The sequence below is a fragment of the Miscanthus floridulus genome, chromosome 1, assembly GCF_019320115.1.
Source record: "Miscanthus floridulus cultivar M001 chromosome 1, ASM1932011v1, whole genome shotgun sequence".
In the NCBI taxonomy this organism is placed as follows: Eukaryota; Viridiplantae; Streptophyta; class Magnoliopsida; order Poales; family Poaceae; genus Miscanthus; species Miscanthus floridulus.
In genome coordinates, this window is record NC_089580.1 from 55,890,745 (window position 1) to 55,912,988 (window position 22,244).

General features: G+C 44.9%; 2 protein-coding genes across 2 annotated transcripts; both read left to right on the forward strand.

Moving 5' to 3' along the window:
- Positions 1–4,599: 4,599 nt before the first annotated feature.
- On the forward strand, positions 4,600–5,319 carry LOC136484375 (uncharacterized). The gene is made up of 2 exons (XM_066481612.1): positions 4,600–4,782; positions 4,905–5,319. The coding sequence occupies exons 1-2, from the start codon at positions 4,737–4,739 to the stop codon at positions 5,138–5,140; spliced, it is 282 nt and encodes a 93-aa protein (XP_066337709.1). The 5' UTR covers positions 4,600–4,736; the 3' UTR covers positions 5,141–5,319.
- Positions 5,320–21,400: 16,081 nt separating this feature from the next.
- Positions 21,401–22,153, forward strand: LOC136484387 (uncharacterized). The gene is made up of 2 exons (XM_066481614.1): positions 21,401–21,522; positions 21,826–22,153. Exons 1-2 carry the CDS (start codon positions 21,480–21,482, stop codon positions 22,056–22,058), a joined length of 276 nt encoding a protein of 91 aa, XP_066337711.1. The 5' UTR covers positions 21,401–21,479; the 3' UTR covers positions 22,059–22,153.
- The last annotated feature ends 91 nt before the right edge of the window (positions 22,154–22,244 follow it).

Consider the following 22,244-nt stretch of genomic DNA (forward strand, 5'->3'; position numbering starts at 1 on the left):
ATGTCCTCACTCTCATCAGCAAAATGGTGCTGCAGAGCGCAAACATCGACACATTGTCGAAGTCGGGCTCTCCCTCTTAGCACATGCATCTATGCCACTAAAATATTGGGACGAGTCCTTCCTCACCGCTGTGTTTCTGATCAATAGGCTGCCGTCCAAAATTATCAACAACACTACACCCTATGAACGCCTTCATGGCTCTCCACCAGACTACACTTTCCTTCGCTCTTTTGGATGTGCTGTTTGGCCTAATCTTAGGCCCTTAACTCCAGAAAGCTTCAATTTAGATCTAAACGTTGTGTGTTTCTTGGCTATAGTAACTTGCATAAGGGTTTCAAATGCTTAGATCTCTCCGAAGGACGTGTCTATATCTCCAGGGATGTTGTTTTTTATGAACACATTTTTCCTTTCTCTGAGATGCATCCAAATGCCGGGGCTCGTCTTCGTGTGGAGCTCTCCCTCTTGTTGGACATCCTTAAAAATCTGGATTCTTCTTTTGGGGATGCAACACTTCATGACCAAACATCGGTTGATTGCTCGTCTACTAATGCTATGCCAAGTTCTAGTGGTGATCCCAACTCTGCAGGTTCAAATTTGGACGAAAATGATGCTCAAATCGGCCTAAACAGGCCATCCTTCATGCTCCCGGTACCAAACGATGAAAATGGCGCGGGTGTCGAGATTGATCCGCCCTTGCCTTCTGCCGAACCTACGACGCCAGCATCCTCGGGATCGGCATTGCCTGCCATCGGCTCCCCGCTCCTGTCGGATGTGAACGCAGAGTCAATCAACAGCTCGGGATCGTCTACACCGCCCTCAGCTGCTTCCTCCATGTCGGGCTCCGGTGCGGCTTCACAGCCAGATCCGGCTACTGGGGGTGGTGGACCCACGCAATCTTCAGCTTGGATCTGCTACGAGCGGTGCGCCTGTTGACTCCGGTGTGGTGGTTTCTCCACCGCAAGCAAATCCAGTCTCTGCTCCAGCTCTAGAACCTCAATGCCCTACCACACGGCTTCAACGAGGTATCTCCAAACCAAAAATACATACCGATGGCACGGTTCGTTGGGGAATGGCTGGTGTGGTTGGTGTAGACACGGAGGAGCCGTCTACCGTGCAAGAGGCACTCAGTGATCAAAGGTGGGTTGCCGCCATGAACAATGAATATTCTGCGCTGATGAGTAACAAGACTTGGCACTTGGTACCTTTACCAAAAGGCAAGAACATAATAGGGTGTAAATGGGTGTACAAAATCAAGAGAAAGGCAGATGGCTCTATAGATCGGTACAAAGCCCGATTAGTAGCCAAAGGGTACAAGCAACACTATGGCATCGATTATGAAGATACCTTCAGTCCAGTAGTGAAAGCTGCAACCATCAGACTTGTGTTGTCTCTAGCTGTTTCCAAGGGATGGTCTCTTCGTCAACTTGATGTTCAGAATGCATTTTTGCATGGTCTCCTAGAAGAAGAAGTGTTTATGCATCAACCTCCAGGCTACAAGGACAGTCAACATCCCACATATGTGTGCAAGCTCGACAAGGCAATATATGGGTTAAAGTAAGCGCCGAGGGCCTGGTATGCAAGGTTGTGCAGCAAGCTTGTTAAACTTGAGTTTACTCCATCCAAAGGAGACACGTCATTGTTTTTCTACAACAAGAATGGTTACACTATTTTTGTGCTCATCTATGTTGATGATATGATTGTCGCAAGTTCATCTGATGCAGCTACCAATGCTCTTCTCAAAGATTTAGAAAAAGATTTTGCCTTGAAGGATCTTGGCAATCTACATTACTTTCTTGGGATAGAGGTGAAGAGACTTGATGATGGGCTGGTGATGTCACAAACACGGTATGCCACTGATGTTTTGAAACGGGCCAGAATGGACAAGAGCAAGGCGGTTGATACACCACTTGCGGTCTCGGAGAAGCTTAGTGCAACAGAGGGCACAAGTCTAGGATCTGATGATTCCACGAAGGTACAGAAGTCTCGTTGGAGCCTTGCAGTATCTTACCCTTACAAGATCAGACATTTCCTATGCTGTGAACAAGGTATGTCAATATTTGCATGCACCTACCACACTACATTGGTCAGCAAGTGAAAAGAATTCTTCGGTATGTCAAAGGGACTTTGCATCTGGGCTTGAAAATTAGGAAGTCAAACTCTATGTTAGTAAGTGCATTTTCTGATGCGGATTGGGCAGGATGTGTCGATGACAGGAGATCCACGAGGGGGATTCGCCGTGTTCTTAGGGCCGAATTTGATCTCCTGGAGTGCCAAGAAGCAACCCACGGTTTCACGGTCGAGCACTGAGGCAGAATACAAAGCCTTGGCTAATGCAACGGCAGAACTTATGTGGATTCAAAAAATGCTTAGTGAACTTAAGGTTCCTCATCAACCGGTTGCAAGATTATGGTGTGACAATATTGGTGCTCAGGTACTTGTCTGCTAATCCTGTGTTTCATGCAAGAACAAAACATATTGAGATAGACTTCCATTTTGTTCGAGAACGAGTGGCTCAAAAGTTACTTGATATCAGGTATATTCATACCAATGATCAACTTGCCGATGGATTCACAAAACCACTTGTTGTATCAAAGATGAAGAGTTTTAGAGACAATCTCAACCTTGTTAGTGGCTGAGATTGAGGAGGGGTGTTAGACTTAGTCATGTTCCAGGTTCAATGAACCATTGTAAACCATGTACTTGGTCATAGATGGTAGTTAGAGTTGATAGGTTGAGATTTGTTGTAATTCCGTGAATCATGGACTTGCCACCACGGGGGTTGTTCCCGTGTCTATTACACGTAACCAAGAGAGACCCAAGGGGTCATCTTGTTCCCTCACTTTTACACAACCAACCTGTTGCCAAAGTCCTCATCTGTCTGGAGAGTGCTTACTGAATGTCTGTTCTCTCATTATCACTGTGTAGCCTTACCGAGCGAGCATATCAAGCATGCTGCTTGTTTGTAATTTCTTGCCTATCTTGGGCCTTGACGCCTTGTGCACTCCAGTTTTTCCTTGCATGCTTGAGAGAGCCAAATCAGGGCAGGCCAGGCAAGGTCTAGGGCTCCAGGCAGGCCAGGTACATGAACAGCTACCGCAATCTTTCTCAACCAGAGCCAGCCAGGGCAGGTACATGAACATCTGCCGCAATCTTCCTCAACCCCAACCGAAAATTTGCCTCATGGTAACATGTTCCTAGTGCATACGAAACGAGTGATGAGAGCGCCTCCCTGAAGCTACGCTGCTTATTCCCCAGCAGATAACACCACATCTCAGAAACACTCGTATGGCAGGCAATGTTTACAAATTAGTACACAGCTCATACATCATCACAGTTCACAAATCACAAAGAACAAGAATTACACTAGTGAAAAAAGAGGCAGCATCGCCACAAAATATCGTCCATCCCTTTCTGCTGAAACCCTACGCTGTACTGGTAATGCAACAGTCCTATAGTCTTATTCACACTTTGCAAACACAACAAACTGATCAAGGACACAGCACTGGTGTGTTGTCCCTATAATAGGGGGTAATGAGTATAAGTGGCCGGCATCAGGGACCTCCAAACACACCCGGGGGTGGAGGTGGACACTATGTTCTGGAGCAAGTACAATGTATTCTATCGGACGAGAAAAAGGCAAAAGCAAGAGGTGCGCAACAAGCTGCTGTTTGAGATAGGCTTTGGCTTTACATCTGGATAAATAGCACCCACCCAGCACCTTCTGCTCATCAACCACAAATGTACATCTCTGGAGCTGAGTGTCAGCTAGGCTGTTCTGACTTCTGAATATAACTACTGAATGTGGATGCGGACAAAATTCCACGGTTCGCCGCTTGTACAGGTGCAAGATTCTGGGCTGACCTCAGAGCTGCGGACAGTCCGCAGAGTAGTGTATTTACAGGGTTTTTCACTGGCCGGCCCATCAATTGTCATCCAATCTAATCCCTCTATATATGTCTAAGAGGGAGAAAGAAATTTCCGCCGCTTCTAGAAACTAATCTTAGGGCTTGAGTTCATCCTCCACGTGTCAATAAACCTAATCCAATCCGATATAATAACCCTACCATACCCTTACACCCTATGTATTCCATATGTGACCCCGACTCATGATCCGTGCTCATATGGGTTAGATTAGAACTTGCGTGCAACGATAGTACGAAGTACAATTACAATTCCAAGACGTATCGGGTGGTTCCCAGCATATTTGCTAGTTCAGAATAAATCTTAACCCTCGCTCCGGGGCTGAGGGAGTAGTACATGCATTACACCGGAAATGGAACTTATTAATTAACGTGATGTAGCTCACATTTGATAAGTATAACAAATTCAGCCATTTATCAGCTGTATGTGTATTCTTATAGCAGTCAATAATCGGTGGTGATACGTACTCATATCTTGCAAAAAAAAAGGCCTGCCGTGATACGCGCGTCCTAATTAGCCAGCCAATTAATTGATACTACTACATATAATTATTAGTTGACAGTCGGATCATATATATTTGTATGTATATGCATACTAGTATATGTTATATACGAGTGAACAGTACCCCCACGTCGTGTCACGTGTACTTGCCCCACCCCCGGTCCCCACCAATGCCACCATGCCTTCGCCGCGCCGCTTTCCAATCCTCCTTGGCGGACCGAACGCCACAGGGCCGCCCAGCCAGACGACATCGTTGTCGCCGCCTCGCCTCCCAGATTCCCAGCGCGCCGGAGCAGAGGATCAACAGAGATCGCATGGCGCGCGTCGTCGTCGACTTCGTCCTCGTGGCCACGCTCACCGGTAAGCCCGTCGTGCGAGAGCTCGCCAGTGCCGTCTCGCGTGGCGCGGCATGCATGCATGCACTCACCCACTCATCCGATCGATCCGAGTATCTGATCCGCGCGTGCTGGCTTTGCATGCAGCGGTCCTCCTCCTCGCGGCGGCGCCTCCTCCTCCGGCGAGGGCGGCGTGGGTGGACTCGGACTACCCGTCGAGCGTGCCGTGCGGGGTGACCATCCCCGTGGAGCAGTGCGACCCGGCGGTCGCCGCGGCGAACGCCGCGTGCCGGGACATGTGCCACTACGGAGGGCGGCGAGGCGGGCGGTGCGTGTCCCCTGGGCGGCTCGCGCTAGTGCAGGGATGTCATTGCAGGTGCTAGCTCGCCGACCGCCACCGGGCGGCGGCGGCCGGGGGACGCAATGTCCTTCCTGTGGGCTGTGGGAATAACAAGCTTGCATCTGCATGCATGACGGTGTGCAGATAGCAGTGACCTAATCGTATCTATAGCAATGTTTGTTGATGTTGTGCTACAGCACGCAATGTGTTTTGTTCTGCGCATTCAGTTGTTCTTTTCTTTAGCAAAAATTGCATGTTCCGGCTGCTGCCAGTGCCAAGCAGTATCAACATGCACCGGTTATTTGCTAGTGCGATGACTGCGTAATACTCTCTCCGTCCAAAATACATACGTTTTAGCTTAATCTACTATATTCAGCGGCGGACCCAGAAAATATTTCAGGGGCTGAACAACACTGCTGTTCGATCTTAAGTCTCAGCCCTCCTACATTATAGAACTTTGCCTAAAAATTTATAGGGGTTCCACTGCTGCGATATAGGTAGGGGGGCTTAAGCCCCCCGCCCCACCGCTGTGTCCGCTCCTGACTATATTTGCATATTTTTTTAGACCAGACACATACGCTCTAAGTGTACACACCCTCTATGAACCTATGAACACCTCACAAAAAAATTGACCATTACAGAAGTGGGCTAAAACATAATCCATTAGTATAGTACTAATGAGCTTTTAATAAGGGGCCGCTTTAAAGCTCATGATGGAAGATGAAACATGCAACATTAATTAGTATCATATCACTAGTTGATGTTAAGATAGAGAGTTCTCCTCCCATTATAAATGTACCAACACCCATGGAAAAAGATAACTCTCGGTCCTTCCCAGCATGAGTTGCTAAGTGTATGACAAAAAATATGTATCGAAAAAAGACGAAACGTTTATCATTCAGAATGAAGTATATCAAGGCGAATAAGCACTAGTAGAGAAACAGGTTGTACTCCCAGTTCTCAACCCCCTTTAGTCTCGGTTTTGGAACCGGGAGCACGAATCCTGGACTAAAGGGCCCCACCTTTAGTCTCGGTTTCGCGTCAGGGACTAAAGAGGCCTCCTGGCCTGGCCACGTGGGCCGGCCCTTTAGTCTCGGTTGGTATTACCAACCGGGACTAAAGGTTTTCTTTTTTTCATTTTTTTGTTTCTATTTTCAATTGATGATTTGTTTTGGTTTTCGAATAGGTTTTCGAATACGCATTCTACGCTGCTAATAATATACGTATTCTACACGTTTATAATGTTTGAACATTTTGTACAAACTAAAGTATGAAACTAACGTATATATTACATGCATATATATATATTATACGTTATTTTATGTACATATAATATGTATATATATATTACAAATAAAGCTTGCATTGTATATTCTATCATATTCTTAGCATAACAAATTCACTCCATCTGGTTTGGCTTCCATGTTTTGTTCACGTCATTGTAGAACTCGTCGGCGGGGTTTAGGACCTGGTCATTAAGAAATTGTACTATGGTCTCTTGAATTGCTTTCAGTTGGTCACGCCGTATGACTTTTTCCTTCAACCATAGAGTCTTCAATAAAAGTTAAAGGAAAAGTATTAATATATATAAATCTGTGTTGGTCACGTGATTACTTATATATATGAGCAATAAAAGAAATTATGAATATATGAATATATTTATATAACGTACTTTGAGGTTCTCTTCAGGAGTTCTTTTTTAGTACGCCATGATGAACTCGCAAACATGGTATCCGCAGTAGTTGTTCCCTGTTCTTGCCTCAGAACCCACTTTTACGAGAAAAAAGATCCGGTGAATTGAAAGCATGCATGGTGTTAATTGAATTATATATATATATATATATATATATATATATATATATATATATATATATATATATATATATATATATATATATATATATATATATATAGCTAGTACTTACTTTGTGTGCGATTACATCCAGTGGCGCTTTGCAATGTTTCATGTGGTGTTCCTCAATGAAACTTTTCCAAACACTACGCCCAATAAAATAAAAAATTAATTTGGCCTTTAATAATTGTTGCAGTTAAGAGATCGGGGTATATATAGTTGCTAGAGAGACCAAATTACCCTTGGATAATATCTATCATGTCTTGGTACTCTGTTTGCTCTTTTCTTAATGAGTCTAAGATGCTCAACCGACCATTGCACATATCGATGAACATCAATATCCAGTGATTGTTGCATATGTTTTTATACACAAATATGATCGACATTAACTAGAGTCAACATATATATATATATATGAGAGATAGCTTAGCTAGTAAGCAAATAACTAAACAAATATCCATATGATCGACATTAATTATTTAACACTCACTTGAAGTTGTAGGGGAAGAGTATGTCCTTGTTTTGTTGGTTCACTAAGAACCTCATGAGATTTTTCTCGAGTTCAGCTTTCCATTGAGGCGGGGGATTAGGGTGCTTGAATACGACATTTGGATCAATGAAACCAACATCATTATCCTTTCTCTTTCTGAGTTCTGTCATCTCATATCTGCATATATAAAAATATAGTGTGAGGATATATAATTTATATATATACATATAGATTTATATATACACACTTTAATAGTAGAAAATAATCACACTTACAGACAATAGCAGCTAATGAGACTTTTGTCGAGAGAGTCCAGGTGGCATAGTTGGTGTAATTCTGAAAACTCGACATATATAACGTCATCGCCACAGAAGTAATGTTGGTTTCTAACTCTGACAGAAACAAAGGTCTCTCCCCGTTCACACGCTGCCATGTACCACTTGTTTAGCAGGTACATTTGCGTACCCAGTTCACCTAAAGCCTCAGGGTTGTATAGACTCTTTTCATGTTTAAATTTCTTCCAAGGATCCAATTTCGGAGCAGATGGTCCTTCAGCGAGCACTTGGGCAAGGTCCAAACCGGTATCCTCATAAAACCGAGCTAGGTCCTCAAAATCGACGTCCAGTACGTCTAAGTTTGAACCATATTCATTACGAATGACAAGAGGGGGGACTGATTGTTGCGATTATTGTCCGAGTTGTGCAACACCTTTCCCTGCTCTAGTCTTTTTCTGCTTCGCCTCAAATGACTTAGTGAGAGAGCGGTCGTAGTCCTATTTTGGCAGGGTCTTTTGAGATTCCCGCTTTTTCTGGTCCACCTTCTTTCTTAGAAGATCTGGAGGTAGGTAAAAGTACGGTTTCTCCGGGTTCTCCCTCGCTTCTCATTGCTTTCTTACTTTTTTTAAGAAACTGCTCACATCTTTTTGTACTGCAGCATTTAATTCCTTTTCACTTTTTTCGTAAGCCAGTTTTTGGGGAATAACTGGATTAGAGGAGGCTTTCTTCTTTGCCGGCTGGTGGGCCAACGGCTTCGTTTGTGGGGCGGACCTCTTAGGAGCTGGCTGCTTCTTGGTCATGAAGGGAGGCAGGGGCAGCCGTTGGAGACCTCCTTGGAGGCGTTGGAGACCTCCTTGGAGGTGGCGGCGGTGGCGGCGTTGCATAATCATTGCCCGAAGCACTATGATGATCTGGAGATTGAATAATTGGACTTAGGTTGGCGGAGGCCCTGCTGTGTGAGTACAAAAAAAATAATTAGGTATAAGAAATTGTTATTATTAATCTTGCATGTCAATAGAAAATTAGTGAAAAAATTGTTTCGTTCACTTTTGTCTGCGCCTATTGTCTGGCAGTTGAGGAAGCGGCGGTGGACTAGAGACCCTAGGAATAATGATGTAGCGCTTGCGCCATAGTATGAATGTCTTCTCTGTTTCTCCTAGAGTCTTCTTCCCATTACCTCCTGGAATGTCAAGAGCCAGATCACTAAAACCTTTGTTAACTCTATCCACTGAGACGCTAACATATCCAGGTGATATTATAGCCCCATGGATTCTTGGTGTCTTGGTAGGATCTAGAGGAGAAAAAACACCGAGAGCCACCATAATTGTGGCATTCCCTTTTGGAATATGTAGCTCACATGATGTAAACGGTGCAGTGATGTCATTCATGGGAAAACGTAGCATTGTGTCATCTTGATTTGGCAACTCCGTCGAAGCGCAACTGCTTTTCAACTGATCAGGGGGGCTAATATTAATGTTGATTCCTAGATCTAATGCTTATCTTTGAGCACTCATTGCTATTTGCACTTGCTTTATGATTTCGTCCTGCATTCTAGCTTGCATGTCTTTTTCGCGCTCCTGTGCTTGAAGCAACGCCTCCCGTGACTCACGAACATATTCCTCCAACCTGCTGATCCGCGCTGCTTCCTCATCCTTCCTTCTCTGCCGGCTTCTGTAGGTATCTCTGTCGTTAGGGAAATCATGCTCCCAAGAAATGTTCTGTCCTAAACCTCTCGTTCGACCACTGTGTTCAGCAGTCCCGATGGCATACGTCAGTTCATCCTTCTCTCTATTGGGCCTGAACGCACCAATAGCTTTAGCTTGTAGAGCATAAGAAAATCTTTGTGTTGCTCTTTCGAGTTTTGGGCCATGAACCAACTTCCTGGTCTCTAGGTCCAGTCTTCCCCCATGAGCGAAAAAACAATTCTTCACGCGTTTGGGCCAATTGAGTGATTCTGGTGTGATACCCTTGGCAAGAATGTCCGCTTCCATTTTTCCCACTTAGGAATGGTAGTCGCATAGCCACCTGATCACATGCCATGGTGGTATACCTTCTGTCGGGCATTCTCTTGGTTCCTTCTCACCCGTTCCTCACCCTCTTCCGATGTCTTGTACTATACAAAATCATTCCAGTAGGGCCTCAACTTTGCGAGAGGGCCACTAGTATTGAAATTGGGCGTTAGGTTCTTCTTGACGTATTTCATGTATGGGGATTTCTTCCAAGTCTGAAATTGTGTGGCCATCTTCTTCATAGCCCACTTTCGAACTAGTTCCTTCAATTCATCATCGTTGATAGCATCATAATCATCCTCTTGCAACGTGAAATGTTGAAGGATATCATCCCAAATTAAATTCTTATCAAGATCAGAGACAAAACTAACATGAGTCTCGTTGATCTTTTGCTTCCATTCACGGGCACTGATCGGAAGTCTGTCCCTTACAAGGCACCCACAGTGTTGACAAATTTCCTTACATGTGGACCAAGTGGTTCGCCTGTCTCGATATTGAATTCCGATATTATGTAGCGCCCCTCCAATGGCTTTTTTGGGCCTCGAATATTTTTGCTTTTCGCTGTTGTGGTCGTCGATCCAGAGGGCTACGTACAAAAAAGAATAAATAAATATCATGTGTACACATAATAGATGATAGATATTCAAATATATATATATATATAATATTCAAATATATATATAAATATATATACCTCGCCAGTGTTTTCTTGCACAATATTTTCTTGGTTATCTTCAAGAGCCATGTATTGACTCCCGTCATCTACATCCTGCTGGTCACCATCGGCCAATTGAGTGCCGGTGTTGATAATATCCATCATTTCTTCATCCATGTTGTCTCTCGGGGCAGCCATCTAGCTTTTACACCACTAGATATATCTATAAAAAATAAAAACTATATCTATCAAATATCCATCAAATTCTAGCTCAAAAACATGTTTAAATAAATAACCATCCGTACTAGTTGACCTTGCTTACGTGATCATCTCGGTGAGCATTTCTCCACCGGATGGCACCGTACTTGGCCACAGAAGAGCTCTGATTCTATGAGGAAGGGAACACGGTCTTCCACGACCGTTGCCGCTCTCCCTCGTAGAATCAAAGCTCCTCCTTGATGTCCGTTACCACTTGGCAGAGAACATGCTTGCCGAGATGAACACGGTCCGCCTACGTGATCAACTAGTATGGATTTTCTATAATTTTCTAACTATTTTCTAAGTTTTTCATTTCATGGAAAAATTAATTCTAAAAAATAAAAAGCATGATTTCTAAGTATTTCATTTCATGGAAAAATTAATTCTAAGTGACCTGCTCGACATCGGCGAGCTCACGGGCGTTTCATGGAAAAATTAATTCTAAGTGACCTGCTCAACAAAATTGAGAAAAAAACACATGCTCTCATGACCTCACACATCTTCTAAGATCACGTAAGCTTTCGTACTAGTTGACCTTGCTTACGTGATCATCTCGGCAGGCATTTCTCCACCGGACGGCACCGTACTTGGCCACGGAAGAGCTCCGATTCTATGAGGAAGGGAACACGGTCTTCCATGACTGTTGCCGCTCTCCCTCGTAGAATCAAAGCTCCTCCTTGACGTCTGTTACCGCTCGATAGAGAACATGCTAGCCAAGATGAACACGGTCCGCAAGTTCAACTAGTATGGATTTTCTACAATTTTCTAACTAGTCCGCGCCAAGGAGGCGGAGGTATGCCCGCCCGAGTACGAGAACTACGTGACTTGCTACTACAACATCATGGACGTCATTGAACGTCTCGGATCTAGAGGCCGGCGTCATCATAAGCTACCGCGCAAAAAGGAGGAAACAACGAGACACCGTGCCGTGCCCGTGCTCCACTGAGCTCGATGGCTCAGCGCAAAATCGCATTACAAGATTGCCGGCATGAGGGCTCGGCACACGTATCCATCCAATTACAAAAGGTTGGAGCAATTAATCCATCATAAACGGATTATATATGGTGGCAGCGGTGGCTCACATCCAAGGTATCAAACGCGAGGTCCAGCTCCTGCAGCCAAAAAACATGTTAGAGACTTAGACTTTACTAAAAAAACAGTAATGATCTATTTCATTACAGGCCGATGGTACATATGGCTGCAGGAAAGCCCATCCATTCGAGCTTTGCCGAGCTTTGCCTCTTAAGAGCAGTAAGTATGGTTAGGTGAAATCAAATATCGCCATGCAAAAGTAGCAGACTAGCTAAATTGTTACCCTCAACCTCAAGTGGCATGGGTGATTGACCGGTAATAACAGTGGTACACATCTTTGCCATTTAATTTGATCATCGACATGCACATGCAAATACATATTACATAGGGCCAGACACAAGCATAAATATCAGTATGATTCATGGCCTCAGTCGCCCAAATTCTAGCACCAAGGAGCCTAACATATAAACAGAAGTATGCACCAATTGCAAAGGCTACTAGCTAGCACCAAATCGAAGCGATACATTCATTCAGCAACAACACTGATCAACGAGTTGGCCATTCATTGAGCAATGGCACTGATCAATGGCACTGATACATTCATTGAGCAGCAAGAGAGTGCAGAGGAAGAGGGAGACCGGGCCAAACCTGAAGAAGACGTGCCGTAATACAGATGTTGTGGCCTGCTGTGGATCTTGGAGAAGACTGCGTCTCATGGATCTAACACAAGAACGATGTCTTCAAAGTTCAAACATAGCACGGAGAGGAGGATGAATGAAGAAGGGGATGAATTGGAGGAGATAGACACCTCGAAGAACCTTGAACCGCTTGGGGGCGAGGTGGGCCGGGGACGAGGACGACACGAGGCGTGCGCTGGCTGGCCAAAGAAGAAGCGCGCGTGCATGTGGGGCCGGTGGGGGCGGCGGCGCTGTGGATCTGGTTGGAGAAGATGAGGCGACGGAGAAGAAGGCTTGGCGGCTACTGGATCCGGTTGGAGAAGAAGGCGTCGGAGACAGAGAGGAAGAGAACTAAGGGAGAAGGGCATGGTTTATAAAGGGGGACCTGTAGTCCCGGGTGATTGTAAGAACCAGGACTAAAGGTTCTTTAGTCCCGGGTGATGGTTAGAACCAGGACTAAAGGTCTGACCTTTAGTCCCGGGTGTAGCCACGGCCCGGGAGTAAAGGGGATTTTGGCGGCCCACGAAAATGCAGCCCATCTTTAGTAGTCTCGGGTGATGGTTAGAACGGGACTAAAGGCTCTTTAGTCCCGGGTGATGGTTAGAACCGGGACTAAAGGTCTGACCTTTAGTCCCGGGTGGTTGGTCCACCCGGGAGTAAAGGTGGGCTATAGTTTGGCTTCCCGCCAGTTTGTAGAAGTTTTTCCTTTTTATTATTTATTTTATATAAATATGCAGAGAGTTGTTAATTGCCTAGTAAATAAAATATTAGCAAAAAATACAAAAAGAATTCTGAGACCTGGTAGAGATGAAATATAAAAAAAATACAAAAAAATATAAAATATTAGCAAAAAAATACAAAAAAATACAGTTGCTCATCAATACTCTCATCACCCTGACATTCTTTTCGCAACCAGTCGCTGAAAGTTTCCAGTGTTGACGCGTAATCCAAGCTTCAAACTTCCCTGGAAACTCGGATTGGAGCAACCTTTATGTGTCTCGATATACGGATCCACCAAGGAGGAGTTTTGCAGAACTGTGTAGTGTGCTTTATTAAAATAATTGTCCTACGTACCAATATATGTTTTTCCCTAGGGTCCCCTTTCCACTTAGTCTCCCCTCGTGTATGACTGGCTTAGTATGTTGAGGAAGGCCCAGCTGATGGTGTTACCCAAAGCGTTGGGGAATAGGAAGGCGCCTAAGAAGTGCCACAGCCACACCCTAGCATACCTCTTGATCTCCTGCTCTGGAGCATTTTGGTGCAGCGGCGCCCCGAAGTTTTCTGTTATCTAGACCGAACTGACACCGGATGTTTTCCTGAAATATTTTGCAAACATTTAACATCGGATGTTACATGAGAGCTGAGGGAACAAAAAAACATTAAATTAGACAAAGACAATACGCATCATAAAAGTTATGTACTACACCCTCCATCTAAATAGAAAAATAATTTGCAGAATATGTGCTGGTGTCAAAATAGTAAATATTTGGAACGTAGAAATTCTTACTTTGCTCTCTTAGCATCCTCGTCCTCGGGTGGTCTTCTGCCATAGAACAGCTCCACCAAGTCCATCCAGTGATCGTTATCAAGGATCCCGAGTCACTAGAAGACCCCCCCAACCACAGACACAGAATCATCTTCATGTCCTGCATCATGATAGTCATCTCACCGCATGGAAGGTGGAAGGTGTGGGTCTCTGGCCTCCACCTGTTGGTTTTTAATTCAATACAAGAAGTTTTTTAATTCAAACAATGAGACAAATCAATGCTTTGTACTGTCATAAACGTGTATCAAATCATACCTATCGACAACAGCAGTGAGAAGTGCAGGGTCGAGGATCGGTAGCCCAGTGTGGAAGACCCGAACGATCTCAAGGAAGCCGGCACGCTGTATGTACAGTCGATATCGCTCATCCTAGCGGTGCAACTAGTGCGTGCGTAGTCTAAGAGGTACCAAGTCCTCCTGAAGCTCCAACAGGTGCATGGCTCGGTGGTCCTTGTCATAGTGCACCTCAAGAATGGGGTACTACGGATGATGATCCCCCATCATGGTTCAAATTTCAAATGGATATGTTAGAACAAACATTAAGAGTACTATAATATGATGGAACATTAGTGCATAAAAACAAAGTAAATGTAAAAGGAATAAACTATTATGTAAAATTAGAGAATAAACATATATCATAATAAACATAGCTCCAAGGTTCCAATGTACTAACATAGTAGTTTTAAATAACATAGCAAACAATTAACATTAATGTAATAAAATGTACGCTATATGCACCTGTTGCCCTTGTCTTCTATGCCTGCTAGCCTCGTGACTAGGTTCTTTGCAAATGAAGCAAAGATTCCTGCCATGGGTCTCGTTGAAGTCTCCCCCTCAGTACATGTCTTTGTCGTACCCTCTCATAGCGTCCATGTCCCCCTTGAGTCGCTTCTTCTTCCTCCTACCCTTGCCTGCCTTCATTAGATCTGGATGCGGCACGTAGTCATAACCATGATAAGGTGGCCACTGTGTCAGGTCAAGGTATGGCTCGAAGCTCCTCTCCCAAATACTAACGGTGTTTGAACAGATATACAAGGGTGACATATATGGCAGATCCTCATAGTTATAACCACGAACCCTGCAGGCCGTGATCATATGAGAGCAAGGGGCATGCATGATCTGAGGGATGTTGCAACTGCACTCTACTTTTTTAAGATCAACTCAGTAGTTTCGTCCACCATAACGTTCGCCACCCAAGCTTGTGCCACCCTTGCCCCGTACACTAAAGATATGGTGGTGGGGTCCATACGGCTCGACGGTGTGCTGCTTGGCCAATTCCTCAGCCTCTTTCAAATGTTCTGCTCCAACCTTTCCAAAACGCCCCTACTCAGCTATATTCCTCTGTGCAAGTTCCCATCTCTTGACAAAATATTTGTTGCACTTATAAAAGGAGAACTCAACAATTCTAGACATAGGCAATGATCGAACTCCGGTGAATACACTGGTTGAAAGACTCCGGGGAATTAGTGGTCATGATGTCATACTTGAAACCCCCTCATCATATGCTAACACCCACTTAGCCTTCTGTTCTATCTATGCCTCTAACCAGGCCTTTCACGCTTCATTTAGCATCTTGTCTAGTTCTCTCTTTGTCTCCTTGAACTGGTGCTCTGTACATACACAACATAGAGCCTTTACCTTGTCACATACTTCCTTCTTCCTCTGATGTCAGCTAGAAATTAGCGACAAAGTGTCTCATGCACCATCTATGCACTAGAGGCGGGAACCCATCTATTTGCTCAGCTGCAGCATTAAGAAGCCCTAGGTGACGGTCAAAGATCAAACATATAGTGCGAGATGGGCCAAGCACTTGTACACATAGAAGCTGCATGAACCATGACCATGATTCATTGTTCTCTCCCTCTGCCAAAGCAAAAGCCATAGGTACTATCTGGTCCTTAGGATCAATAACAGCCACCATCACCAAGGTGCCCCAGTACTTTTCTGTCAGGAAAGTGCCATCAACAAGTACGATTGGCCAACAAAACTGGAATGCATGTTCTGTTTGTGCGAATGACCAGAACACATGATAGAGGACATTCCACAATAGGTTCTGAAAATACATCCCTCCAGTGTCCACAAACCATTTCAAGCTAGAGTTGTAGTAATGCATTGCACATAAGATGCGGGGCACCCTGTTGTACGCTTCCTCCCAACTACCCCAACGAATCGTTTGGGCAATTTGCTTAGCACGCCAAGCCTTTTCGTACTTCACATCATACTTAACTGAATCTAGATATGGACTATTGTAACGAAGACACCGAAATGTCATTATTGTCATCAACGAGCCCCAATGTACGACGGGCAAGGTAACGCGCAGTGAGCTGCTGATGATTTTCCTTCCCCTATTTGTTAGGCAAGTGTGGGGTTCGACCACTTTACTTATCCTTCACTTGCCATCACTCTGTCTCTTTCGTGTATTTAACCTCCACATACAACTATTTTTGCATATCACATGGTACCTCAACTCCTGGTCTGAATGAGTGACAGTTGTACGACCTATGGTGATACACAGCATAGTCCTGAAGGAAGAGCTTCATCTCTGACATTGTATTGAATATCATCCCCTTACTAAGGATTTCTTTCTCATGGTCATATAATGATTTCCTACACATCTAGAGACCGGTGTCACAAACTACCATATCCATCATGCTGACATTCCTATAGTTCGAAAACGCCCCTAAAAGGTACGTTCATCGACCATAGTTGCTCAAGCTTAGTCGCTGTGTAAGGTGGTGGTGGAACATACTGCTATGCTTCGCTAATTCTGCCCCATGAATCATAGGGGTATCATTTGCTGGTAAATCTGTGACTAGTCTACCCTGAGCCTGGATAGCATGCAAAACCTCAGTTGGTACTGATAATGGCATACCATGAACAAGTACTGGCATGGCATCAACCGGTGTGGGCATAGCATGTCTACCTCCCTGGTCATCATCTGAATCGTCTGAATCACTGCTAACTACATCACCGATCCTGTCCTCCTCCTGCTCCTCTTCCAGTTCAAACTTGTTCACATCGAAGTCATTGCTTATACAACCTACTTGATTTGAATGAAACTGCTCATGCGTCAACTGACTGTCCAAATCCATGTTACCCTGAGTTGCTTCCCCTTTGACCCCCAATTCTTGCTCATTGCCTCCAACACTGTCAATGGACGGTCCGTCCAGGACACCCTGCATCCCATACCCATTCTCCACCACCACCTCAGCCATGGGCACATTGGAACCTTGGAGCACCATATTGTAGCGGGACCAGTGAGCAGGGTCACGCAAGGGCATCAGGACAGAGTGTGCCCTAGTCTTCCTAGTATCAAACCTCCCCTTCAGTGTTAAATCACCGCCAACCTTTGCATTCAAACGGACACAAAGGTCATTGAAACTAGGAGGTTTATCAAACCATTCCAATTCTTCTTTCATATCCTCAAACATGCCATCTTCTCTCCTAACACTTCCTCCGTAAAAATCTCTTAACACAACAATCCATCTATAAAAGCATTTGAAGAAACTTCATCAAGACGTTGAAATTGTCGTACGTACTATCCATAGTAATATTAATACCTATTCTAACTTTACTAACTTACTATACTAACTAAACTAACTAATTTTACTAACTATACTAACTATACTTTACTAACTATACTAACTTTACTTATTGTACTAACTTACTATACTAACTAATCATTCAAACTAAATTTGCATCTTAACCCTAAGTTACAACAATTTTGATTCAATCAACAAATACACAAGGGGAGTACCTCACGGCAGCAGCGTGCTCTCATCCTCGCGGCGGCGGCGCTCGTCCTCGCGGCAGCAGCGTACGCTCGTCCTCGCGGCGGCAGCGCTCGTCCTACTGGGAGCAGCGTGCTCTCGTCCTCACGGCGGTTGCGCTCATCCTCGCGGCAACAGCGTGCGCTTGTTCTCATGGGGGCGGCGTGCTAGACCACGCCGGGAGGCGGGTGCCGCGGGGGGGGGGGGAGGCGTGGGCGTTGGCCTCGACGGCGACGGGTGGACGCGAGATAGATGGAGGGGCGCGCGACAGTGGGGAGCGGTGTACAGCGGCAGCGAGGAAGTGAGGGCGACGACGCGGCAGTGAGGGTGGTGGTGGGCGGTGGGCGTGTGTGGCACGGTAGTGGCGCGGCGGCGTGCGTGGGGCGGTGGCCGTGCGTGGCGCTGCGGCGGGCGGCGGCGTGCGTGGCGCGGCGGCGGTAGTCGCGGGCGTGGTAGTGGCGTGGCGTGGCGGGGAGGGTGGTGGCGGCGGACGTGCCTTTACTAGGGCCGAGTGAGAGAGACAGAGAAAGGGAAGAGAGAGTCACGTCGTGGGCCTTTACTGGGGCCTGCCGCGCCGTGCGCGATATCACGTCGGTGTCGCGCCGTGATCTGTGGCGCGGCAGAGCTGAGCCACGTCACCGGTCGCTGCCACGGTGGCAGCCTGGCCGTGCCGCAATGCATGACGCGGTAGAGTGGTTTGGTCGCGCTATGTCAGTTGGCGCGTCCAAAAGTGTTAGTTTTGAAGAAAGAAAAAACAGTGTCAGTTTTAAAAATAGTTTAAAAATGTTAAAACTCCGTTCGCTTTGCTGAAAAAACAAGTCGACATAGTGTTCTAACTGATTTATTGTGAGAGAGAAATACTATTCTGGCTAAAAAAAACAAGCTGAAAAGTACGGATTACAAGAGAAGCAAACAGAAGGGGGGGGGGGGGGGCGGGGTCTAGGGGCCAGGGATGCCACTCCAAGTGCTAGGCTAGCTGGCCGATCGAGGGATTTTTTTATATGTTTACCATCATTATGATATGAGTGGTATATAAAGTATCATGTTAGTGACTCATGTGTCAGTGACACAGTATAAGATGTCATCCGTAATAATAGTAAATATGTAAATGCCCCCGATTGAGACGTTGTGTTGGCACTTGGCATGATCATGCAGCGGCCAGCGGCAGAGGGAACTTGGTGGTGCGCTTTTTTATATACACTAGCCGACTAGTCGTATATGGTATGGTAGGTGACGGAGCCGGTTACGCTGGGTATCACTTTCTTTTGTAAGTTCTGTTTGTTCTTATTCTGCCTTTAGTTGGTGTTCACAGCCTGCTGCAAGCGAGTTTTCAGAGAGAGATTGTACAGAGAAACAGAGAATCGTCAGATGCTTTTTCGCTCGCTCGCTTGCCTGTCTGCCTCTTGGTTTTTATTTTTTATTAAAAAAAGGTGATGCTTGTTGAGGGCTGAGGCGTAGTAGTACGTTAAGCTTATTGCGATCAATCGAGTTGATGTTTTTAAGTACTCCATCCGTTCAAAAAAAATACAATTCTTGTTTTTTAAAAAGTCAAGCAATTTAAACTTTTGACTAAATTTATATTAAAAATACTAATATTCATGATACAAAATAAGTATCATTAAATTGGTTATAGAATATATTTTTATAATAAATTTATTTGGAGACATAAATATTAATATTATTTGCTATAAATTTAATCAAACTTAGAATAATTTGACTTGCAGAGTTCCCATAATGGCATCCTTCTAAGGAGAGGAAGTAACACTTTCATCGGTGCGATGTTCTTGGCACGTCAAAATCTTGTGACAGGTAGCTTCTTCCTCCAAACAGCATCAGCGGGATGGACCCCGATCGAGCTCTCTGAAGTTCTGAATGCGCCCGTATGACCCAGCCCGATACCTATAGTCTGGAGACAAATATTTATACACTTGATATACATACTAGTACTACTATAGAGAGAGGCAACATATATGGCAACCTCTTATACATAAAGATCACAGATTTAACACCATCCCTCAAAGATTAACTTGCTTATAATTTCCTAATAAGACACAGTAATTTCAAAAAGATTATATGCATGTCATTAATTTTGGTTACCAATTCCATTGAGTCATTTTAGGCAAGATCATATTTAAAAGACATGTATGCATGGATGGGGTTTAAAAGGCTATCACACATGGATTGGATTGTACTTTATAACCTATATCTATACCTCTATATCTATTCTATATCTATATCTATATCTATATCTATATCTATATCTATATCTATATTTATATCTATACCTTAATACTAAAGGGACAAAATTTTTGGCACTAATATTTTTTCGCCCAACCTAATAATCCTAAAGTGGCTCGATCTCACCATCTGCTCCGCAAAAGTTCCGGTTCCATTTTTGCTCCAGACGGAACCGTTAGTTTTATACGTGGGAGACATTTCCGTGTCTTTTTCCGTTTCCTTTTTTGTTTTTCCGGTTTTTTGTCCGTTAATGGAAACCCCACATTCGCTTTGTGTACGTGACTTTTTTTCTCTTTTTCCATTTTCTTATAAATAAAATAATAAATAACAAATATAGTATTATGGGTCTATGAACTATTTATCCTTCTCTAATCTAATAAATAATCCGTGACTGAAATCTTAAATATTTATCATCTAATCAAATCTATATCTATATAGCTATGGTTATGTGCCCTTTTGTGTTTTTTCTTTTCGTTTATGTTTTTTCTTACTCTTATAAATAGAAAGAATAAATAATAAGTGACTAAAATCTTAAATAATTTATATCTATTTACTTATGGTTCAATGACCTTTTTCCATTTCACTTTTTTGCTTCTTGTTTTCTTATAAATAGAAAATAAATAATAACTATTAAATATAGTATTGTGGATCTTCAAACTTTTATTCTTGCCTAATAAACAAACCATGACTGATACCTTAAGCAATTTGTCATCCAATCTAATCCCTCTATATATGTCTAAGAGGGAGAAAGAAATTTCCGCCGCTTCTAGAAACTAATCTCAGGGCTTGAGTTCATTCTCCACGTGTCAATAAACCTAATCCAATCCGATATAATAACCCTACCATGCCCTTACACCCTACGTGTTCCATATGTGACCCTGACTCATGATCCGTCGTATGAGTATTTTAGAACTTGCGTCCAACGACAGTACAAAGTACAATTACAATTCCAAGACGTATCGGGTGGTTCCCAGCATATTTACTAGTTCAGAATAAATCTTGAACCTTCCATACCCTGTGCTCCGGGGCTGAGGGAGTAGTACATGCATTACACCGGACATGGAACTTATTAATTAACGTGATGTAGCTCACATTTGATAAGTACAATAAATTCAGCCATTTATCAGCTGTATGTGTATTCTTATAGCAGTCAATAATCGGTGGTGATACGTACTCATATCTTGAAAAAAAAAAGGCCTGCCGTGATACGCGCGTCCTAATTAGCCAGCCAATTAATTGATACTACTACATATAATTATTAGTTGACAGTCGGATCATATATATTTGTATGTATATGCATACTAGTATATGTTATGTACGAGGTGAACAGTACCCCCACGTCGTGTCACGTGTACTTGCCCCACCCCCAGTCCCCACCAACCACCATGCCTTCGCCGCGCCGCTTTCCAATCCTGCTTGGCGGCGGTACCGGGTACCCGCTGAGGCCGTGACCACCCCCCCTATATTCGTAGTTCGCACCTAACGCCACAGGGCCGCCCAGTCAGACGACATCGTTGTCGCCCGCTCGCATCCCAATTCCCAAGTCCCAGCGCGCCGGAGCAGAGTATCAACAGAGATCGCATGGCGCGCGTCCTCAACTTCGTCCTCGTGGCCACGCTCACCGGTAAGCCCGTCGTGCGAGAGCTCGCCAGTGCCGTCTCGCGTGGCGCGGCATGCGTGCATGCAGTGGCGGATGCACGATGTGGAATAAGGGGGGCTAAAACAATGGATATGTTAATTTGCATGAAGATTTAATGGTGAAATCAAGCTTTTGCTACAGTGGTTATGCTTGAAATCAAGTCATTAGGGGGGCTGGAGCCCCCAGCCCCCCCCCCCCCCCCCTTGGATCCGCCGCTGCATGCATGCACTCACTCACTCATCCTATCGATCCGAGTATCTGATCCGCGCGTGCTGGCTTTGCATGCAGCGGTCCTCCTCCTCGCGGCGCCTCCTCCTCTGGCGAGGGCGGCGTGGGTGGACTCGGACTACCCGTCGAGCGTGCCGTGCGGGGTGACCATCCCCGTGGAGCAGTGCGACCCGGCGGTCGCCGCGGCGAACGCCGCGTGCCGGGACATGTGCCACTACGGAGGGCGGCGAGGCGGGCGGTGCGTGTCCCCTGGGCGGCTCGCACTAGTGCAGGGATGTCATTGCAGGTGCTAGCTCGCCGACCGACCGCCCGCCACCGGGCGGCGGCGGCCGGGGGACGCAATGTCCTTCCTGTGGGCTGTGGGAATAACAAGCCTGCATCTGCATGCATGACGTGTGTGCAGATAGCAGTGACCTAATCGTATCTATAGCTCGGTTTGATGTGCTACGCCGCAATGTTTTGTTCTGCGCGGTTTTAGT

Coding starts and splice junctions, on each gene's coding strand:
- LOC136484375 (XM_066481612.1), top strand. CDS start 4,737: ATGGCGCGCGTCGTCGTCGACTTCGTCCTCGTGGCCACGCTCACCG. Junction 4,783..4,904: donor CCTCGTGGCCACGCTCACCG/GTAAGCCCGTCG, acceptor CTTTGCATGCAG/CGGTCCTCCTCCTCGCGGCG.
- LOC136484387 (XM_066481614.1), top strand. CDS start 21,480: ATGGCGCGCGTCCTCAACTTCGTCCTCGTGGCCACGCTCACCG. Junction 21,523..21,825: donor CCTCGTGGCCACGCTCACCG/GTAAGCCCGTCG, acceptor CTTTGCATGCAG/CGGTCCTCCTCCTCGCGGCG.